At 43.6% G+C, this 19,875-nt stretch overlaps 1 protein-coding gene across 1 annotated transcript in view; it reads left to right on the top strand.

Moving 5' to 3' along the window:
- The window catches only part of EXOC4 (exocyst complex component 4), a 403,799-nt gene that overhangs the window by 345,304 nt on the left and 38,620 nt on the right, over positions 1 to 19,875 (top strand). Inside the window, exon 14 of the mRNA XM_075756167.1 lies at positions 3,472 to 3,650. Coding sequence (XP_075612282.1) covers positions 3,472 to 3,650 — 179 coding nt within the window. The remainder of the gene's footprint in view (positions 1 to 3,471; positions 3,651 to 19,875) is intronic.

Genomic DNA, 19,875 nt, shown 5'->3' with positions numbered 1-19,875 from the left:
GATCTAAAGCTGATGCATTGCTGGTCACAGTGTTTGGAAAAAAATATAGAGACATTAAAATGGTTTAACGAAGGGAAACAAAATGAGGTGCTTAGTTAATCCGAGGATTAAGCCAGCGCAGCCGGCCTGCTCTGACAAAGCGGAGATTTAAGAGTGAACCCTCATGCCGTGCGCACAAATCCCGTGGGAATCGGGACAAAAGGGCAATGAAGCAGTGTGGCATCAGCAGCAGACACTGGTATAAGGAAGAGGGAGCTCCCACAAAGAAACAGCTGGACAGTGAAGAAAGGCACTTGAATTTGCTTCGTTTGCAGTGTAGTTGATATGCAATATTAATCTCCGTCTTGAGCGTGGGTATATGCACCGCTGAATTAATCGCAGGAGAGTGGAGCGTCATGTTTTGTTACCGTTCTGTAAAACACTGTTGTGAACCCCTTGGTTATGAGGTTTTCTTGCTTTCTAAAATATATCATCCCTGTGGCTGGAAATTTCCATCTTTGGGTGCTCACCACAAGTTGCAGGATCTTTTATTGGTCTCAGAAGCTTTGGGAAAGTCCAAAGCAAACTTCATAGGTAAGGTAGGACGGGATACGAATTTTCAAAATCGTGATAATTCAAACCAAGGGTACCCAGTGAACCATCAAAATCTCATAAATTAAATGCAGAAGGTTGCTGCAGACCTCTTTGTATGTGCTGGCTCTTAGATACACACTTACAGATACAAATGTGACAAATACTGGCTGAGAAACTGTATGGGAATCAAAGGTCTGAAGATGCTTTTTTAAGGCAGGTATTCAAAAGAGCAGAGTTAAGGTTGGATGTGCAGTTGGTTTGCCTTTTTGTATCCTCCCCGTTAAGTGTTTAGCCTTGCAAATTTAATAAAGACAAAGAAAGGCGTGTAGTGAATATTCTCTCAAGCAGGCATCCAGAACACCAGCGAACATTTGCTTCAGGGAGACGTTTGCTAACAGCAGGTTTAAATTGGAATTACAGGAATCCACCAGAACTCTTTAAAGTTATCTTCTAAAAGGGAGTCGCTTGCTGAAGGTTGTCTCTATGACGGGTTTCAGTTTGTTTGGAGGAGTGAATTGGGGTTTCGGCAGTCGAGGATATGTATTAAAGAAAACAATTAAATATATTTGCTGCCCTTTTGATACAAACTTCTGTTGTTTTAGAGCGAGTCGCAGAACCGCATTGATCCCAACAACATTTTAGAGAATAGCTTCCCATAGAAGACCTTATTTGTATTCCTCCCAGGAGCAAAAATAGGAAGTACGCCATGCTTTGTATTATATAGATTTTTCCCAGCCTGACTGAAAGCACTGTATTATTCATGCACAGGCTATCCATCCAAAGCGATGCCAAAACCGTTTCTCTTTGCATGTGGGAAGGCAGAAGAGTTGTCCCTGCGATAAAACCGAATTTGTAATCACGGTTGTGGGCACCGGCGTGGTAGTGAGTCCTCATTTAACAGCTCTCAAATTGTGGTTCCCAAAAAAGTGCTTTTTCTACACCATTTTGTATTGGAAAGCGGTGTTAACGAAGGTAGAAATTCACCAAATGTTTCATTTCTTACTTTTCCAAGTGATTGATGCAGTTGCCAGTGGGATTTGATAGTCTAAGTCAACAGGAGTGGTTTGGTTGGAGGGGAAAAAGCGTATCTAGGAAATGTCTTCTGCTCCACAGAAACAGATGAGGATATCTGAGTGGAGGTCGGTAGAGCTAAGTGATGTGTTGCGTGTTTGCTGTAGAAGTCAATAACATGTTTTACTTGAAAGAACGTGCTTTATCAGAAAAAACAACGGTCTGGCCCGGCTGTGAGTTTGCCCACCCGGTTCAACCTTGTATTCGCCTTCACACGCCCATGTGGACTTTGGATGAGTCACTCAACTGTCTCCCCAAAGCTTGGAGCCTTTTATGACTATCCAAGAAATACCCAGTCCGGGAGGCTTGTTAAGAGCTTTCCTTAAGTTCAGAAAGGATTTAATATATTTCAGATAGCCAGAGTAGATTAACATTAACCCCATCCTATGAAGAGAAGCTGGATTACCACTGCCAGAGGCCACTGGAGTGGGAGATGTTCCTCTGTCTCAGTCCTCAGACACAGCCAACAGAGAAGGCTTCCTCCCAAACCACGCTATGCAGGATACAGCCTCAGGCAGCATATTTCTTATTGTCAAGCAGAAGAAAATCCTCGAAGAGATTTTTTTTTAATGAAGGCTATTTTTATTTTTTGCCTTTAATGAATTCAATTGAGCAATTTAAAAGCATTTCAGAGTTGTTCTTTTTTTTTTTTTTTTTTTTTCATTTTTTTCTGAAGTGACAGTGAAGTCCTACAAATCTAGGGAAACGCTGGCAATAAAACTGCTTAGATAGTATATAAAATGCCACTGATGGGATTATTTTGCTGCAGCTCGTTGCAGCTATTATGCTCAGCAGCATGATTCCTTATTGTAAGTTCATAAAAGAGCTAATGACAGGAAGTGGAGATTTGCAAAGTTGAATGAAAGTGGAATGCAAATTCACAACAAAAAGAGCAACTATTGATGGGAAGAGTGTACCGAGGACCATGGTAAATGTGCCGTCACTTAGAGTCTTTCAGTGAAATGCACTTGGCTTCAGCCAGGAGCTATTGCAATTAGATGTAGGAAATGTGTCCTGATTTTCTCCATCCTAATGGTACACAAAAAGTCATGCCGGAGGAGAGCTCCTTTACCTGCAAAAGCGACGAGAGCATTTGCCATGCAAATACTTCTGGGACATACCCAAACAAGCTCTTCGTGGAGACAGGTATTGGGAAAGCTAAGTTTGAATGCAAAAGATGGAACGTGACAGTGGAGTGAGCAGTTACATACCTTGAAAGAACTTTTTCAGCTTTTTGGGGGTAGAGATGTTTGTCTTGGTCGTCATTTTGCACCAGGTGCTATCTCTGTGCAAGTAAAACAACGCGTGGACTGATATTCAAAGTCATTTGTTTGTCACTTTGTCATGATAAGTCACCAGGTTCCACAGGAGATTTCTTTCGATAGATGTGTGGGGGGAAAAAAAGTGAATCAGGGATTGGAAGAGCTGATTTACAAGGAAAGACTAAAAGTACTGCATGTGTGTTATTTATACGTACCCAGACACGGACAGCACCTGCATGTCTTGGCAAGGTGTAAATGCTGGGTGGGGGGAAGAGGTGTGGGAGTTGCTTGGGGTGAAGTGTGAAACTGTGAGGAATGAGGTGAAATTCAGAGATTGTAAATGCAGGGGGAAGGATAGGAAAAAACCTCCCTGAGGTAGAGCTGGTTTGAAATGCAGAATATTCACTGTAACGAGACTTCACAAACTCCACCAGACAATGTTTTCGAGACCCGATGCTGGAACAGTTCTACATTGGCTGGTTTGACCTTCTCCATGGCATAACTGGTGTCTCCCCCTCCCTGTCCCGTGCTGTATTTCTGAGGGTGGCTTTCGTTTGCATTTCAGGGCTGCTTTTGGCAAAGAGTCAGAAGTTCTCATTGGCAACCTGGGAGATAAACTGATCCCTCAACAGGAGATCCTGCGGGACGTCAGCGACCTGAAGGCCTTGGCCAACATGCACGAGAGCCTGGAGTGGTTAGCAGGTCGCACCAAGGCAGCCTTCTCCAACCTCTCAGCCACCCAGAGTAAGTAACTCCCATAGGAGAACTTTTGTCTTAGAAATGGAAACCAGCATAAATATGCAATTTTAGCAGGAGCGGGCATCTTTTGTTCTGGATTTCAAAGTGGGTTTATGTCAGAGGGAAGCAGAAAGCAAAGCAGCTTCATCTCTTTCTTCCTAGTGAAGGCTGTGGTGTGACATCTGCTCAGACTGTGGTGGGCACCATGTGAGGGTGCCAGGTGCGTCACTTCTAGCATAAACTCTGAAGGGTCTTTCAATGCCTGAGCTTTTCAGCTGTCCCTGCTAATGACATTGCACAGGAGCAGGTAGCAGTGCTGAGACAGGTTTCGTTTTCTTTAAATCATCACTAGATCGCTGAATATTTAAAAATACATATTATAAATTCAGTAAAGAAATTGAACAGCTTTTAATGAGGAATGCCCTAACGTGCATGTCACTGGGGCACTGATGCTCAGCCAGCAAAGGCAGAAGCAACCCTTGGTGAACCGAGGTGCCAGGAGAGCAGAGACGGGGGAGCCTGGAGACCCCCGCTTCTGCTCCTGGCTGTCAAGGATTGCCTGTGCTACCTTTATGAGATCGTTTCACTTCTCTGTGCTTCAGCTTTCACTCCTTCCCCTGGGGAATAATGATTTTTTTTCTGTCTGCAAAGTGCTAGAGACGTGATTAGTGTGGCTTCTCTTCTTATCGCTGTCATTGGCGCTGTCTGCCCGGCGTCACGTTCAGAGGAGGGTTGGGGCTGTGCCCCAGAAGCAGAGCTCGGCACAAACAGACCTCAGCTCTGCTGCTTTCTACTGACACCTTTCCACCGTTATTAACTCGCTAGGAGTCACCTATAGCTCAGCTGATATGGAGTTAAGCTTTTCCTAGGACCAGGGCTTTGGGTCTCACTTGCCTACCGAGACATTCCCAATAGCTGTCCTGTGTCACAAGCTGACCCTGGGGAGGTGGCCATGCATTTGTTAGAGCACTTCATATTGCCCTTAGATCCCTGTAGTAAAGTATTGAGTGTTTTACAAATAGTGAACATCCCCTGTTGTCTAGCGGCTGTATTAAATGCAGATGCCTCGGGTGTGGAAGGAGGCATCTGCGCTGTGTTGTAGATGAGGAGCAGAGGAGAAAAAAAACACATTGTATAAAAAAATCCACACAGCTTGGTGGGATGTTGATCAGAGGGCTGGAGCACCTCTCCTGTGAGGACAGGCTGAGAGAGCTGGGATCGGGATTCTCAGCCTGGAGAAGAGAAGACTCTGGGGAGATCTAATTGCGGCCTTCCAGTACCTGAAAGGGCCTACAGGAAAGATGAGGAGGGACTGTTTACAAGGGCAGGGAGTGACAGGACAAGAGGGAATGGGTTTCAACTAAAAGAGGGGAGATTTAGATGAGATCTGAGGAAGAACTTCCCTGTGAGGGTGGTGAGGTCCTGGCACAGGTTGCTCAGAGAAGCTGTGGCTGCCCCTGGCTCCCTGGCAGTGTTCAAGGCCAGGTTGGATGGGGCTTTGGGTGACCTGGGCTAGTGGAGGGTGTCCCTGCCCATGGCTTTGAGGTCCCTTCCAACCCAAACCAGCCTGTGATTCTATGATTCTATGATCCCAGGACACATGGGGACATGGTGAGTATACATGGCATTTCTGCAGTTTGTCATACAAATACGGAGCAGAGTCCTGCGAGAACATACCCACACAGGAGCAGGACTGTGAGCAGCCGGATCTTCTGAGCTCTTTTGGTAATTCACATTGAAAATCACCTCAGCCTTATTTTCTGGGAAGCGATGGGGGAAATCTGCTCATGCTAAATAAAGTCGTAGTGTTCTATCTCCATTAAAATAATTGTCCCTTGACAGCAGAGCATCTCTGGTTGACTGACAGTCCTTCCTATGGCTCATAACTCTAGAGCAGGGCCTTTAAACTCTTTACTCCAGCTGTCCATGGTCAGTTTGTTGGGATCCAGAAGGATAATTAAGATTATACAATCAGTTAAAGACCCAAAATACTACAGGTGGTTTTAATATTCCCGTAACCCATACTTTGAGTTCTCAATACCCAAGTGACAAGAAGAACTGCTGTGCTCTCCAAGGTGTACTTTAGAAGATTATAAAAAAAAAAGTAAAAGAAAACAAAACCCAACGGAAAATGCTATCAAAGTTCGGCAGCCAAATATTTATCCACAGAACTTTAGTTACTGGGAGAGTTCTTGGGCCTGAGGGGTTGCGCTCTGACAGTCAAAGTTGTTAAAAATAAAAACATCATTTATAATTTCAGTTCTAGTTGAAACTCAAATTTTTTCATAAATCAATATTTTCCAAACATAAAAGGGCATGAGCGTGACTTTCAGGCTTCTGAGAGGACGTTACACGCAGCAGTGAATAAACATAAAAGTACGAAGTGTAATATTTCACTTGGCGGCATCCTCCTGACAATAAAAATTCATCTTCCTTTGTAATAACTTTATACCGATGCACTAAAATGTCTGTACACAAATGCCAGGAGTATCTGAAACAAGAGGAAGAACGAGCAGTGTTAGAAAATGATAGAGGCTGTTGACCTCATGGTTATAAATGAAACCTGGTGGAGTATATCTCATAAATGGAACATCAGTAGAGCTGACTGCAATCTATATGGGAGAAGTAAAAAGTGATGCCATGGGGCAGAGGTGGTGGTATAAGTCAGATGTATTTACAAATCCAGCAAGCTACAGTGATATACAAGGGAGTGCAATTCTTTTGGGGAAGGATACGAAGAATAAACAACAGGAAAAATGAGATGAGATGTCTCTTTCCATCCCACATGGGCAGGAGGAGAAGAGCAGTGCAAATGTGCTCGGACTGAGCTGGGAGGAGGAAAAATTAAAACTACCTATTGTTTCAAAGATTCATACAATGTTAATGCCGTAACGCTCAACTGTCATACGAGTTACTCTGTTCTTTTCGGTCATGGTTTGATCATCTGAATTTCTGAGCGTCTGATTGCTGGAAGCCACAGCATGTTAATGAGCATCAGGGGGAGGGAGGAAGGGAAACAACTGACCGAAAGTGAAGCTAAATAAAGGGCGTTTCTACCACATGCTGAAAGTCACCAAATTCAGACTCAGATTGCCGTAAGTGGAGGCAGCTTTGTCATTTCAGCATGGGTAACTTTAAGACATGCCCACGTGATACCCAAGTATTCCAGTCTGATGCAACTGAAATCCGTGGTTCATCATACGCAAGCCAACGGGTCATTAGTCCCCCAGCTCTCTCTTTTTGGTAGCTGACTTTGGGCAGATGGAAGTTGTTATATTCCTCTGAGCAACTCTGTCTTCTGCTTAATTTTTCTCCTTGGACTAGATACTATATAGAAGTATCTAGAGCAGTAATCTCATTAACTGGTTGCAGAGGTGGGGTTTTATTTTCCGTGCTTACCACATGTTGGGCCAATGCATGATGAGAACACACATCCAGGTCTTTGATCATTTCTCTTTTCTGTCCCAGAAACTTGAAATTAAATCATGGTCCAATTAAGGGCATCACCAAAGCACTCAGTGAATGGTTGGGACCGGAATTTTTGGTGCAATGCCAGAAATACCATAATCTCCAACAAGTCTATGACATGGTGGTGGTAGACCCATATTCTGTCCCTGTAGAAGGTCAGTAGCTTTTCCAGCAAAGCTTCCTTGGCTGCAAACAGGCAATTTATAGGCATAGCTATAAGTATTCTGAAACCACAAGGTGAAGTTGGGCGGGTATGGACATGTTTCGGGAAATCCTAAAAAGGGAATACCTGATGGTGGCTTTTTGGTTAGGCTGTCAAAAGGTCCCTTCCTAGAGATAAAAATTCAATAAACTTCTGCTGTGGATGTGCCACAATTATCACTCATTTAAAAACAGTCTTGCTAATAGAGTGTTTTATCATTGTGGGCAGTCTCTGCGTTCTTCATTATTTAGTGTTTGCTAAGCTGATGGCTCTTCCATAGCTCTTCCCTTATCTGCACTCCTTCAGAACTGGATTTTATATTTTCCGAACCAGTCAGATATGACAAAGTCATTTTCTTTTGCTCTTGTCTTTTGAGGGAATACAAACTTCTTTTTCACAATAACCATTTAGGGATTAAAGTTGCTGGAAGAAGATTAATTAACTGAGGAAGTCAAGTAAATTTTAAATGGGTTGTCTGTGAAAATGGAAGTAGGGTTTCCTCTCCTCTTCCTCTCCTGCTTCTCTGCCTTGTCATGTGCAGATATAACATACACTCATCCTTTTCCTTTGCCGGAGTTTCAGCCTTCTGAAGCCCTCTGACTATTTTACAAAGAAGGAATTATTATGCACAATGAAGGAGTTGGGACAGTCTTTGCGTTTTTAAGACAGTTGCATGCCATGTGTAGGTTGGGAAGATGAAAGATTACCCATTAGCTTAGCGAGTTGCAGCTCCCCTTTTAAATTCAGCTGGCTGTTGGCATCTCATGACTTCAGATAGTTGTAGTCAGCAGTTAACGACTGACTGGCTTAAACATTGAGTTTGAAATTATCTATTCACAGAGCTCACGTAAAACAGGATTGTCTTTCTCTTCTAGATGGCATATTGGAAGTAAAGTTTTTGCATGTGTCCACATATGCTTATAGATCAGTAGATACTCTTGCATCCACCTGAAGGTTTGCTCATTGTATCATATTCACTTTCTGTATGTGCTTTCTCTTGTCCTTAATGAAGAGTATTTTTAATCTCATTTTAAATACCTCAACAGTTTTATCTAGGAAAAAAAAAAAGGATTCTGGCAGTAGTTTCAAGAAAGACTCCTCCTCTCCTGTCATTACCTTCTCCACAAAAACAAAAAAAAAAAATTATCTCTTTAGAAAAGGATCCTAAGGCTCGTTATTTGGTCAAAGTAGGGAGGTGCGTCCAGGAGCCCCCCAAGAGGAAGCACTGGGTCAGAAGGGTATTGAAATCAAGGCAGAAATAGGAAAAAATCTCAAGTGTTTTTATTGTGAGATGTTTGTTGGCTTTTTGTAGCAAAAAAAAATGGGTTCATGCAATTGGGTGAACATCTTACTGTATCTGAAAAACCACACACATGCATGCTTCCCCTTTTTCTTGGAGGAAAGCTTCAAAAGCATAAAGGACTCAAAACATACTAGTTTTTAACACCAGACCTAAACCAGTGATTTCTTTGACAGTTGTGAAAGCTCTTGACTTTCAATACCAGCTCCTCCCTGTCTCCTAACGTCCCTTGGAAGTTGGCACTCAAAGTCTTCGACACAAACCTGGCTTGAAATAGATGTCGAGCTGACCCCGTGTCTTCAGTGGCAGAAACTAGAAGGTGAACTCTCAATAATTGAGGAAAAATATGAGTACAAATTTGGAATTAACCTCTGCAGCTCAACCCTGCCTACCTATGGGGGAAGCACAGCAGTATTAGAGGAGATGCATGGGAGACCTCATCCAATGGCTCACTCCGTCGCTGGAACTGCCGTGCCCTTGAGGACATCTGAACCCTGCCGCTGTCAGCAAGGCTGTACCTGCAGCAAAACAGACGGGAGGGATGGAGAGACCCAGCTCCAGGCAGGACGCTGCCTGCCCCCTCCAACCGTGGCCTTCCTGCCCCCACCTCTGCCTTCAGTCCCACCGTGACGTAAGCAGGGTGTTTCAGTGATGTCAGTATGTCAAAGCGATGCAGATGCCAATATGCAGATTGGGAAATAAATCCCTCTTGTTCTTCCTGAGGAAGTCCTTTCCCGTTTCATTCTTATCTCTTTTTTTTTTTCTTTTTTTTTTTTTCATCCATCTGAGCAATTGAAATTGCACCTTGCGGGACACAAAAAGCCAGCGCGGAGTTTGTCACTGTCACAGGCTTTACCCGGGAATGCAACAGTTTTCCTGCAGCACTCTCAATTCCCAGTGCCATGTTGCGCTGTAATCCCGTGGTTTCCAAATTAGAAGCCTAAATCTCGTGTGGGGTTGTGAAGCAGCCAGATTCAGTTGCAGAAATGCTGAGAAGTAATATCACAATGAGGACACCAGCGATAAAAAAATTAGGAGTAGTCAGCTTCACTTATTTATGTTGCAAAAAGAGCATGGGTCTTCCCTGGCAGCTGGGTCTGGTTAGGAGCGCTGTCAGGATGCAGTTTGGTCTGTTAGTGTGTTTTTAAGGTGTTATAAAATGAGGAGATTAGTTAAGGGCATTGCGGAGTGTGCGAGGACAGAGTTTGGCCCTTCCGAAGCACCCAAAAGGACATTCAGTCTCTTAACTTTTATATCCGGGATGCTTCCAAAACAGGGTATTTTATCCTGTTCAGGGGTGCTTTCACCCCAAAATGAAAGGCCGATGTGCGGAAGATGCCTTCACCACTTCTCCTCCAGATGGGCAGCACTTCACCCTCCAGACTCGCAGGAGCGGGCTGAGCTATGACTTCATTCAAAAGCAGCACGGGGGGATAAAAAGGTTTGTGCGACAGCTTTTTTACCAAATACTGCAGCTCTCTGTCGCTGGCTGGCTCCTATTAATGATAATTCTGAGCATTTGCATCGCATTTCCCAGCCATAGATCTCCAAATACTTTGAAAAGGGTAGCGGAGGCCATTACAGGATCAAGACTATCCTGGACCACTTTGCCCCCGGAGGGTCAGCCTCCCCTTTTGCCTGGCTCTGTATGTCTCCTCACGCTGAAACAGGCTTTGATGGCTAATCGAAAGCATCCCGCAACACTCGAGAAAGTGATGCCTTTTAAAATTGATGGCGGAGCCCCTTTATACCACTCGGCCGGAGTAAAGGAGCTATAATTTACAGTCACTTTAAGGCCCCTTTCTGCTGACAGAGTGGTGTAAAGGGGTCTCGGTACAAATGAAAATCAGGCCCGATGCGGTGGTAAAATTGATGCCTTTCATTTCGTAGTCAGGCCACACAGCGGTGGTGAACTCAGACGGGTCTTTGTGTTTAACCCCGGTGTTTCTAATGAACTGAATTCAGCTCTTAAATGGGGCTATATTTCTCTCAAGTTGGAGCTTATTTTTTTTCTGTCACTGAACTTGTAACACATCTTGCTGTATTGATTGCTCTTGGGGAACTTTTTTGTAGAGATTAATAGAGAACCTTATTTAAAAGCCAGATTAAAGATGATCAACACGTGCCTGACTTCACGCAGGAGAACGACTTAGTGAGTGCTGTTGCTTTATCATTGCAACAAAAGTAAATTTCTTTCTAAAACAGAAAAAGCTGCACTTTTTTTCCAAATGTAAAAACCGTCTGCCATTAACTTAAAAAGATAAATCTTGAGTGGTTGTATTATTTGATGAATATCCGTTGCTTCGATATAACTTAGTCTAAATGACAGCTTTCCATTTTAGCTTCTTAAGCAGTCTCATTTTCCAATACCTTTTTTTTTTTTTGTTCTGTGCCATTAACTGAACAGTTGGTCCTTTTCTGCAAATGCTCAAACCGTGGTCAGATCCCCTTCTCAGGTGCTCTGAACCTTCACAATACAGTCATCCATAGTGTCCCTTTCCATCTAAGAGCGTGCACGCATCATCTGAATGGAGATCTGGTGCCCTGGGTGATCCCTTTCCACCTCTGCGCTGCAGCCTGTTTGATCAGGAGCACGTTAACTCAGTTTGTGTCTACAGGGTGTTGTTCAGATGAACACAAGTTCACCCTGTCCATGCCCTGAGCTAACCACAGGTTACACCGATCTTCGTAGTCCTCCGATAAGCTGAAGATGTCAAGCCCTGCACCTGGGTAGCCTGTGTTATTTTGGCCTGGGAACAGCTGGTTCAAAATGGTGTTGGATGGCTTCATTCAGATGTAGTTGGTTCAGAGGAGAACCAGAGGAAGCCAAAAGGAAAAGGTCTTCTCAGGCATCTTATCTTCATTGCCGTGGCTCAGAGCCACACAGCTCCCTCTTGTCAATCCCACGGCTCAGCCTGTTCCTGTGCTGACATCTCTGGGATGCTGCAGAGATGACCAAAGCCATCTCCTTGCTGCTACAAACCCCACCATTGTCCACAGCATGCTCGGAGCTGGTATTTAATCAAGAAATGAGATACCTGCCTTGACTCGTGGGTTTTCCCAGGTGGGACTCCCCTTGAACAATGTCAGGAGAGTTTTGCCACAGTAAAATGTGGATCTGTCAAGTCCAAACCAAACCATCTGTGATCATCCGCTAATTAATCACCATTAGTAGTTTTATTAGAAGCTACAAATGTACTTACACTTCCATAAAGGTCCTAAAAACAGGTTGGAGACTCCTAGCTAATATTTAGAGTTTTGGTTCAGCAGATGCGTCATGTCCTCTGGAGTTATCCATACTGGATGGTAAAAGCCTAACAAGGGAACCAGTGTCAGAGTGCGGAGGCCTTTCAGAAGACATTTGGAGAGGAGATATTAGGGACCCATCGGTATCCCAACTTAGAGCATTTATGAGACTTTTATCAACGACTTCAAGAGCCATCAGCAACTCTACAGATGGGTTTGCTTTCAAAGAGCCTCCAGACTGAATGGATTGATTTAACATATCAAAATGGGACTTTTTTTCCCTTCTAAGTGCCAATTCATCAAAATTGTCTTGGATCCAAAAGCAAAACTATGTCTGTTGGTTTCTCAGCTGACCGAGAGCTGAGCAGAGCAACTCAGGCGACGGACAGGAGTCCAACTGGCACCATCTCAGCTGTGTTTGCTTTTGGAGGACTAAAACCACAGAAAATTTGTTTTGGGACAGCAAAAGTCTTAAGACTAACCTTCAAGACCAGCAGGGAACTGCTGACATTGTGAAGACACAATGACTGTTTTGGTAAAGCCTGAGCATTAGGAGATTCTTTTTTATAACTTTTGCGATAAAATTTTGTAGCTTAAATATGGGTCTGCTTCGGTGCATCCCAGAGAATGAAACCACAAAGTTCTTGTTTTCTTGTCAAAGTGATCTAGTGCCTTTCAGTGCCTTTTTTTCCCTTGAATGTCTACAATGGAGCTGTTATTACAGATTAGTGGTTGCTGCTTTCCCCAGACTCGATGCTTTACATCAAATATTTAATGGTTAGAAAATGAGATGTTGTTTTTCTGACCTGGATGCTCAGCATTTGCAGCACACAATAGGCACACCACCGTGATGCAGTCCTAGTATTGATCTGGTGCTGTGGGGTCAGCACTTCACTCACCATCATGATTACACTAATTACTCTTGTTCCATCTTTCTTTCCTCCCACCCACCAGCCTTAAACGCAGGGGATTGTCATGTAAATAAGTGACCTAATTAGCAGTGCTTTCAAACCATTTTACAATGAGGATCCCTCAGGAGTAATACCAGCAAATCAACTTTTTTGTGGAAATAACTCCAAAGAACTTGCTGTTCACTCCAGTTGGTTCAGAGCATCGGGATCTGTTTATCTCTTCTGAAGAAAATGACTCATTGGTGTCAAAGATTAATAGCAGTAAGACCACCTGCTCCTCCTTGGTCTGTTAGAGCTGACAGCTTATTGTAGTATGGAAGGGGGAAGATCATTTTCAAAACTAGGTGAGGATGACGCGCTCATCCTATAGCGCGTGGGCTATAGGATGGTTCTGATCTAACCAGCATTTATGTTCGTATGGGGCTTGGGGGAAATGACTCTTAAATAAGCAGGAATTGTGGAGAAGTCAGACTATGAGTCTGATGCAGCTGATGCAAAATGTAACTAATATTCCTGCTGAGGTTAAGGTCATCTTTGAGCTTGTCTCCTTTCCTGTGGGTGGATTTCGTGTGTTTCCCGTTCTTCAGCCTACATTTGAAAACCCTTTGTAGTTCCTTCCCATGGATAGTCAGATTCACACCTTCCTCTGTATCCTCCTGGATAAGACTCATTAATTCTCCTTTGTCTTCCAGCCCAGACCTCCCTGCTGCTTCTCCTCTGGGTTTGCAAACCAATCTATTAAAAACAAACAGCCCCAAAACACTTTGATCTATATTTGTCAACAGTCCAAAAAGGATCTTCAAGGAATTTACTTAGCCTTATTTATTTTCATTACACTTTCTTCCCCTTGTCGCTGCCTTTTGCAAACAAGAGCAGCTTTGTTCTTGGGCATCAGGACACCAACTGACTTCAGCACTTCTGTTCCTTGCTCTTCCAGGGAATCCAATAGTCTGGGAGGTTTACGGTCCTTTTAGAAATACGTCCCTCTCAGGACATCTTCTAGCCAGAGAAATTTTGCAAGGATGGTTTTGGGTCATTTATTGGCAAAGTGCACCTCAGTATCATGGAGGACTCTGAGGAAAGAAAGGAAAAAACACATTTATGCTTGTGTATGCAAGGGAAGTTATGAGGCATCTCAGATGGTTGGGAGCATCACCTCTTTTCCTGGCCCAGTTGATCAGTCCCTTAACAAAATGTCTGGATCCCTCAGTTTTTAGTTCAAGGCCGAGTTATGTTTCTTTATAAGTGTCCTAATACCAGTCACTGGGGTTTTTTTTTTCTTTTCTAGTTCTGAGGAAGCCTTATGTGGAGCTTGATGGCTCTTTATAGGTCTTGAGGATTTTTTTATATTAGCCCAAGTGCATGGCCAGCACCCATCTTCCTTATTCTTTTAGCTGCCAAAAAATTAATCATTTCAGTTCACGTAGGACGCACCCTAACAGTGGTGTGGAGAATCTTCCATGAAGTTGGTACAAAAATGTCTGTTGTTCCCCTCTGCCTCGATTCACGTATTGATGCAAATTTTTCTGTAATTTTCACAAATGCCCAATGCTCCTGCCTGACGCCAGTGAGTTAACAGCAGAGCCAGCGTGCTCCGAGTCAGATACCGTTGAAATGTCATTAATTTGATGATATCTGCGTTGTGTTTATTCTGAATGCTCTGAAGCATTCTTTATTAACACTTGATCTAAAATCATCTCCGTCGGCTCTAAGGACACAGTGCCTTGTGTGAAGCAGCTGGCCTTGAGGTTTTCTGTTTTCCTTCCACTCATTTTTGCTTATTCATTCACAGATGTTGACAATTTTTAAAAGGTCTTCTCCACCTACTGAAACCGGTGACAAATAGGTAAAGAAATTAGTCTGGGTGTGAACTTTTGGCTCTGTGTAGATTAATGGAAATGTCTCCATTGACTGGAGCGGTGATTTTGCCCTGTCTTTAATGAAAATTAGGCAAATCACGTGGCTGGTTTTGGCTAGCTAAGCACAGAGAAGGGTAGGAAACACTGAACAGGCAAAAAAATACTTTCCATAACTCAAAAGCAGATGAATGGGTTTCTACTAAGCTTTCTAAATCAAGTCGCTTCTGAGCTAATGGAATTCAGCCCGAGAAATAATATTTCTGAGAGGGGTAGGGAAGAGAAAAGTTACATTATAAATTACTGAAAACAGAAAATTTTAACACAGAGGAGTTTTCGTAGCCGAGTAGCATTGGAACAGCAAATCCAGGACTTCTCAAAGAGATCCTTCCATATTGAAAGTCTTCAGCTGTGATAGGTCTCCTACTCTGAGCTGCACCTGCACAATTTCACTTCCTTCAGTGAAAAAAAACCTGCTCTCTAGAGTTTTGTAAATGAGCCAAGAGGTTTTGGGTTTTTTTCAACCTTTTTCCAGACTTGAATACAAAGTACTTAAAGAAAAGTGTTGAGCAACGAAACCTTCCAGTCGGTTATTGTACAAGGGAGCTAGAAGGTCCCACCACACTTTTTTGTCCTGCCCCTCTAGCTCGGAGGCACCTTTTTCCTCCCCCCCCGATAATCCCTTTCCCGAGGCTGCATATTTGCAGAAAGTAATGGAAAACAAACCACTTTTAGAGGAGTTATTGCCTTTTTAAAAGTGCTAATTTCCTTGTGAAATTTATGCCTGCCAGCAGAGGCAGACGAGGAGCTCCGCAGGCAGCTCTAACGAGACAATTCATTAACTAGCGAGTGTACACATGCCATAAAAAACATTAATTCACAAAATGAAAAACTAATAGAGTGTTTAGCCTGTTCTTTATCACTGGTGACAGTCTGTGCTCTCCTCATCATTAGTGTTTACTGAACTGATGGGGACTGCAGCCCAGCCTGCTTATCACCACTCATCACAAATGAGGTCGCGATGGTTTTTTCCAGCACGGCTGCCTTGTCCCCTCTCCCGCACTTGAATTTTAACATAGAGTGAAGGGCAGAGAGGCATGGAAGGAAACTCTTAATGCTAGCCTTCAGTTTTGTCTTGCTTTTTACGAGTTTTGGGCACAAGTTCTTCTTCCTTCTCCATCCTCATCAGAACCTCAAGGAGATTTGCAAGGGAAAATCCCTTCCTTAAGCATCTTCCCATATGATCCTGGTTGCTTCTACTAGAGAACCAGATTCATCAGTAGGAGTTTGCAAAGAGTAATATTAATGAGAAGCTCTCCCTGAGCTTGTCTGTTCTTCACTTCTGCTTGTCCTTTAAGTGTTGACATAACTTTGTCCCTTCAGCACCGGTGAACGGTTTTGCCATTGATCCCAGTGAAAGGTGAGCCAGACCAGTGCTGAGTATTTAGACAATTCCATCCTCACATCTCTTGTTTGAAAGGTCCCGACCTGTTAAAGTATGTCCTTTCTTGGTATTTGTTTTGTTTTAACAAGAATCCCTGTTCTCTCCTGTGTGTCTCTATCAGTCGATACGGTCAGCTGTGCGCTCAGCCTGCATGCACATGGTAAATGTTCTCATATCTCAGAGCTTTGCAGGGGTCAGGGTCCACAAGGAGGGTTGCAGCCATTTCATGGGAGACTTGGTGCTTGGTAGGCTCTGACTGTCGTCACCTCTGCTCATTGGCATAGACAAGTGTTTGAAGAGACAAGCGTATGTAGAGACAAGCTCGTCTTGGAGTCAAGAGTTAATCTTACCCATCGTTGTGGAAGTGAAGGTCAGAACAGTGATGCGCAGAGCCACCGTCCTTGCCAGCTGCACAGGCTAGGGAACTGCCTTTCAGTTTGGAGCCTAAGAAGACAGCTGACATCAAAAATCAAAGTGTTAGATGCCAGATACGTTGGAGGTTGGACTATATGACCTTTAAAGGTCCCTTCCAACCCAAACCATTCTGTGATTCTGTGATCTTGGAAGTCTTAGGAGATATCATTGCTCTTTGTGATTTTTTTCTCCATGTTTCAAATCTGTAAAGAGAACAATTTAGGTAAAAAGGAGCAATGCAGCAATATCTGCATAAATATTTTAAGTATCCTGCCATATCTAAGAGGCCCAAAGGTTCGCACTTCTGAAAAGGAAGGGGGAGGATGTCAAACACAAAATCTAGCTTGAGTTCCTGAATTCCTATAGCTCTTAAGTGAAACTCGTGAACTTTGGGAGAATCAAAATCCAGTTCCAGATTTTATGGCTCATTCCAGTCCTTTTCAGTAAAGCTCTGAGATCCCCAAAAAGACCAATTTAGAGGTAGGCAGTGAGTGATCTATGCCTTAGAGCTTCAAATAATACTGCTGCAGCCAGAAACTGGTCCAAGCGGCCATATGGGTTGCATATAGTTGTTGTTGTTCATTATTTCTGGAGCACCACAGGTGTGCAGAGCGCTTTGCAAGAGGATAAAAAGAGAAGGCCCCTGCTCCTTAGAGAGCTTACACTCTAAATTAGATCGAGGCGGCATCTCGAGAGCGATAAGAGATCAAAGTGGGAGGAAAGATGTGTAACCACAAAAAGAAAAGCGGCTTGAGAGCAGAGTCCTGGTATTTATTCCCACAGAGAGAAAATAATTTGAGTTGATTTGCTTTGTTTGGTCCTCTTTGGTTCTTTAGGCTTTTTAATCTCCAGCAAGTTCTAATGTCTCTCCCAGGTCATGCAGCCAAACGCAGCCATCTCCATACAGCTACGTGGAGGCGATGCCCCATGCCACTTGTGTTACCTTCAGCGGGGCTGTGGGCATCTCAACAACCTTCCTGTCACCCCACAAAGCCCTTGCTCATCAGCATCACCACGGTGGCAGCTTTCCTTTACCTGGCTCTGGCCCAGATTAACAGACCATGGCTGGACAGAGAGATGGTTCTTTAATGGTGACATATTTTTAAAAGAAAATAATTTCCTCCTGCTGTTTGGCTTTAGAAGACAGAGGTCTCCTGGCATATGTCTTCCTTCAGAAATTTTGCCAAAGTAGGTCCTTGGTGTTGCATCTAATGTGCACACTGTACCGCCATACTCTTCTTTCCTTTGAAAAAACCCCACATAATCACATATCTAATTCCTCCCAACTTCACACATTTTTTTTTTACTTGAAATAACCGGATATTCTTCTATTAGAGTAGCCATTTTGTCTCCCAGTGGCATCGTCACCTCGTTATGCTAAAAGCTGTAGGAACAGGAGATGTGCAGAGCTTAGAGTCAGTTTGAATAGCAGTGATGGATAAAAACACGTTATCCGGGTTTTACATGCTGAGAACTAAAGCACAGAAAGAGAAAGTGGTGCACGAGATCCCCAGAAAAGTCTCCAGCAGAGAGAAGAGTTAACCCTGAGTTTCCAAAGGCATAGTCCAGCACATAACCCATAACAAAGTTCCTTTTGCGTGTGTGTATTTACAATTATTTTGGAGTTTCCTCTTCTGGAGTGGAAGGGAGTAAGAAATTAAAATTTAAAAAGCTGTGAACTGGTCCTTAATGTTTCCTGTGGGGCACAGCAAGCATTTCATGCTGCATCTCTTTTCCAAATAAGAGGGTTTTTTCCCCAACAGAGTTGTAAAATTTCTCTGTGAGCCTTTCCCCTGTAAAGCAAATGCGCGTAGAGCTATGTAAAGCCTGAGTATGTGGGAGGTTTATTTCTGAGGTTCAGGTTGCACCAGAGCTGAGGCAGAGCCTGTAACCTTAGATTGATTTTTCTTCTCGTGCTATTAAATCATTCAAATCCGTTAGCAGTCACTCTGCTCAAGCAGGGAGCGGGCAGGACGCGCTATTGTAGACCTTGATTGGTTACAGAGGTTTGTTTATGGGCAATGCGACACGTTTTGTTTAATATTCCAGAGGTCTGGTAATTTACATCCAATCAATTTACAAGGTACAATCTGTCGAGAGGCACCAGCGTCGCATTGAATTGCAAAATGATTGAAATCATTGGTGACAACGAGTGTGTTAAGTTTATTTTTCTAAGATTTGCTGGGATGAAAAGTTCCTTCTCCTTGGAGTGAGATATCTTGGCTGTGCTAGAAGAAATCCCAAGCAAAACTGTAACTGCTATGCGGCATCACGAGATGATCACTTAAATTAAATTCATCTGTTTGGGCTGCAAGATGATGAGGACCAATGGAGCAAGGTGTTGGCCCCGACTTACCCAGCTGTTGGGTATTTTGTTGGCCAGGAGGGCTCATGTTCAACTTGGTGTAAATGGGATATGAAGGAGGAGAAGGGGAACAAGAAGTGGATGGCTGCTGATCTGCTGTTTTGCTTTTCCAGCATTTCAGTTGGAGAGATCTCCTTCTTTAAGCAGAGAGCTCAGAGTGTGCTTTGGTGGGTTGAATGTCCATGCAACGCAGGGTCACCCTTTGCCCAAAGAACTGGCCAACTCCAAAGGCAGCTCCAAATTACATTTTTTTATTCAAGACCCCTTAATAATTTCGGCTCTGGTTATTTTTTGCTGCCACAGCTTCATCTGTGGGTTTGTATTGCCAAGGATGATGGAGTAAAGCTGTCTTGAGTGAGTCTTAAAGAAATGGGATTTTCTTGTTGGCTGTGAAATGGTCCTTTCTGGATGTCCAGAGAAGGAGTAAGGAAAATTGATGGGCTCTGAAAGGCTTCTTTTGATGGCAAAAAGCAAAAGTACACTACAGTGTCCCCATCATGCGTGGAAGGAATTGGTATGCAGCCCCCAAGCCAGCATCTGACCGTCCTCCCCACTGGGGGGGCTCTGAACACCCAGAAGGACTTCAGTGCTCTGGCTTTAAATAAGGAGCAGACTGTCCCCGTCTCCCTCCTCCTCTTATCTCCAATGACAAATATAATTACAGCTTCACTTAAATTGCTGTAAATGAATTCTGGAGAGTAGAAAAATTGTGCGTGTATCTCTCCACTGCAGAAATCAGCTGACTCTTGCATTTCGGATGATGGGTCCATCCATCTCCACCGCTTGCAGGGAGGCATCGCTGGAGCGAGCTGGCACGATCGAATGCAGGGCTGCAGCCCCAGCACTGCTAAAGAGTGATGATTCTTTGCAGTGAGTCCATCTCCAGGAATGAGGCTGGTAGAAACTTCTCAAAAATGTAGGTTTTTCACTAAAAATAGATGTTTTTTTCCCCCATAATAAAGATGAGGTTTCCTGCTTTCTACTGTGACCAAATAAGCACCCCCTAGACCTGATCCTGAACCAAA

The sequence above is a fragment of the Balearica regulorum genome, chromosome 1 (genome assembly GCF_011004875.1).
Source record: "Balearica regulorum gibbericeps isolate bBalReg1 chromosome 1, bBalReg1.pri, whole genome shotgun sequence".
In the NCBI taxonomy this organism is placed as follows: Eukaryota; Metazoa; Chordata; class Aves; order Gruiformes; family Gruidae; genus Balearica; species Balearica regulorum.
Note: the sequence above shows the minus strand (reverse complement) of the source record. Positions and strands in the feature narration are given on the sequence as shown.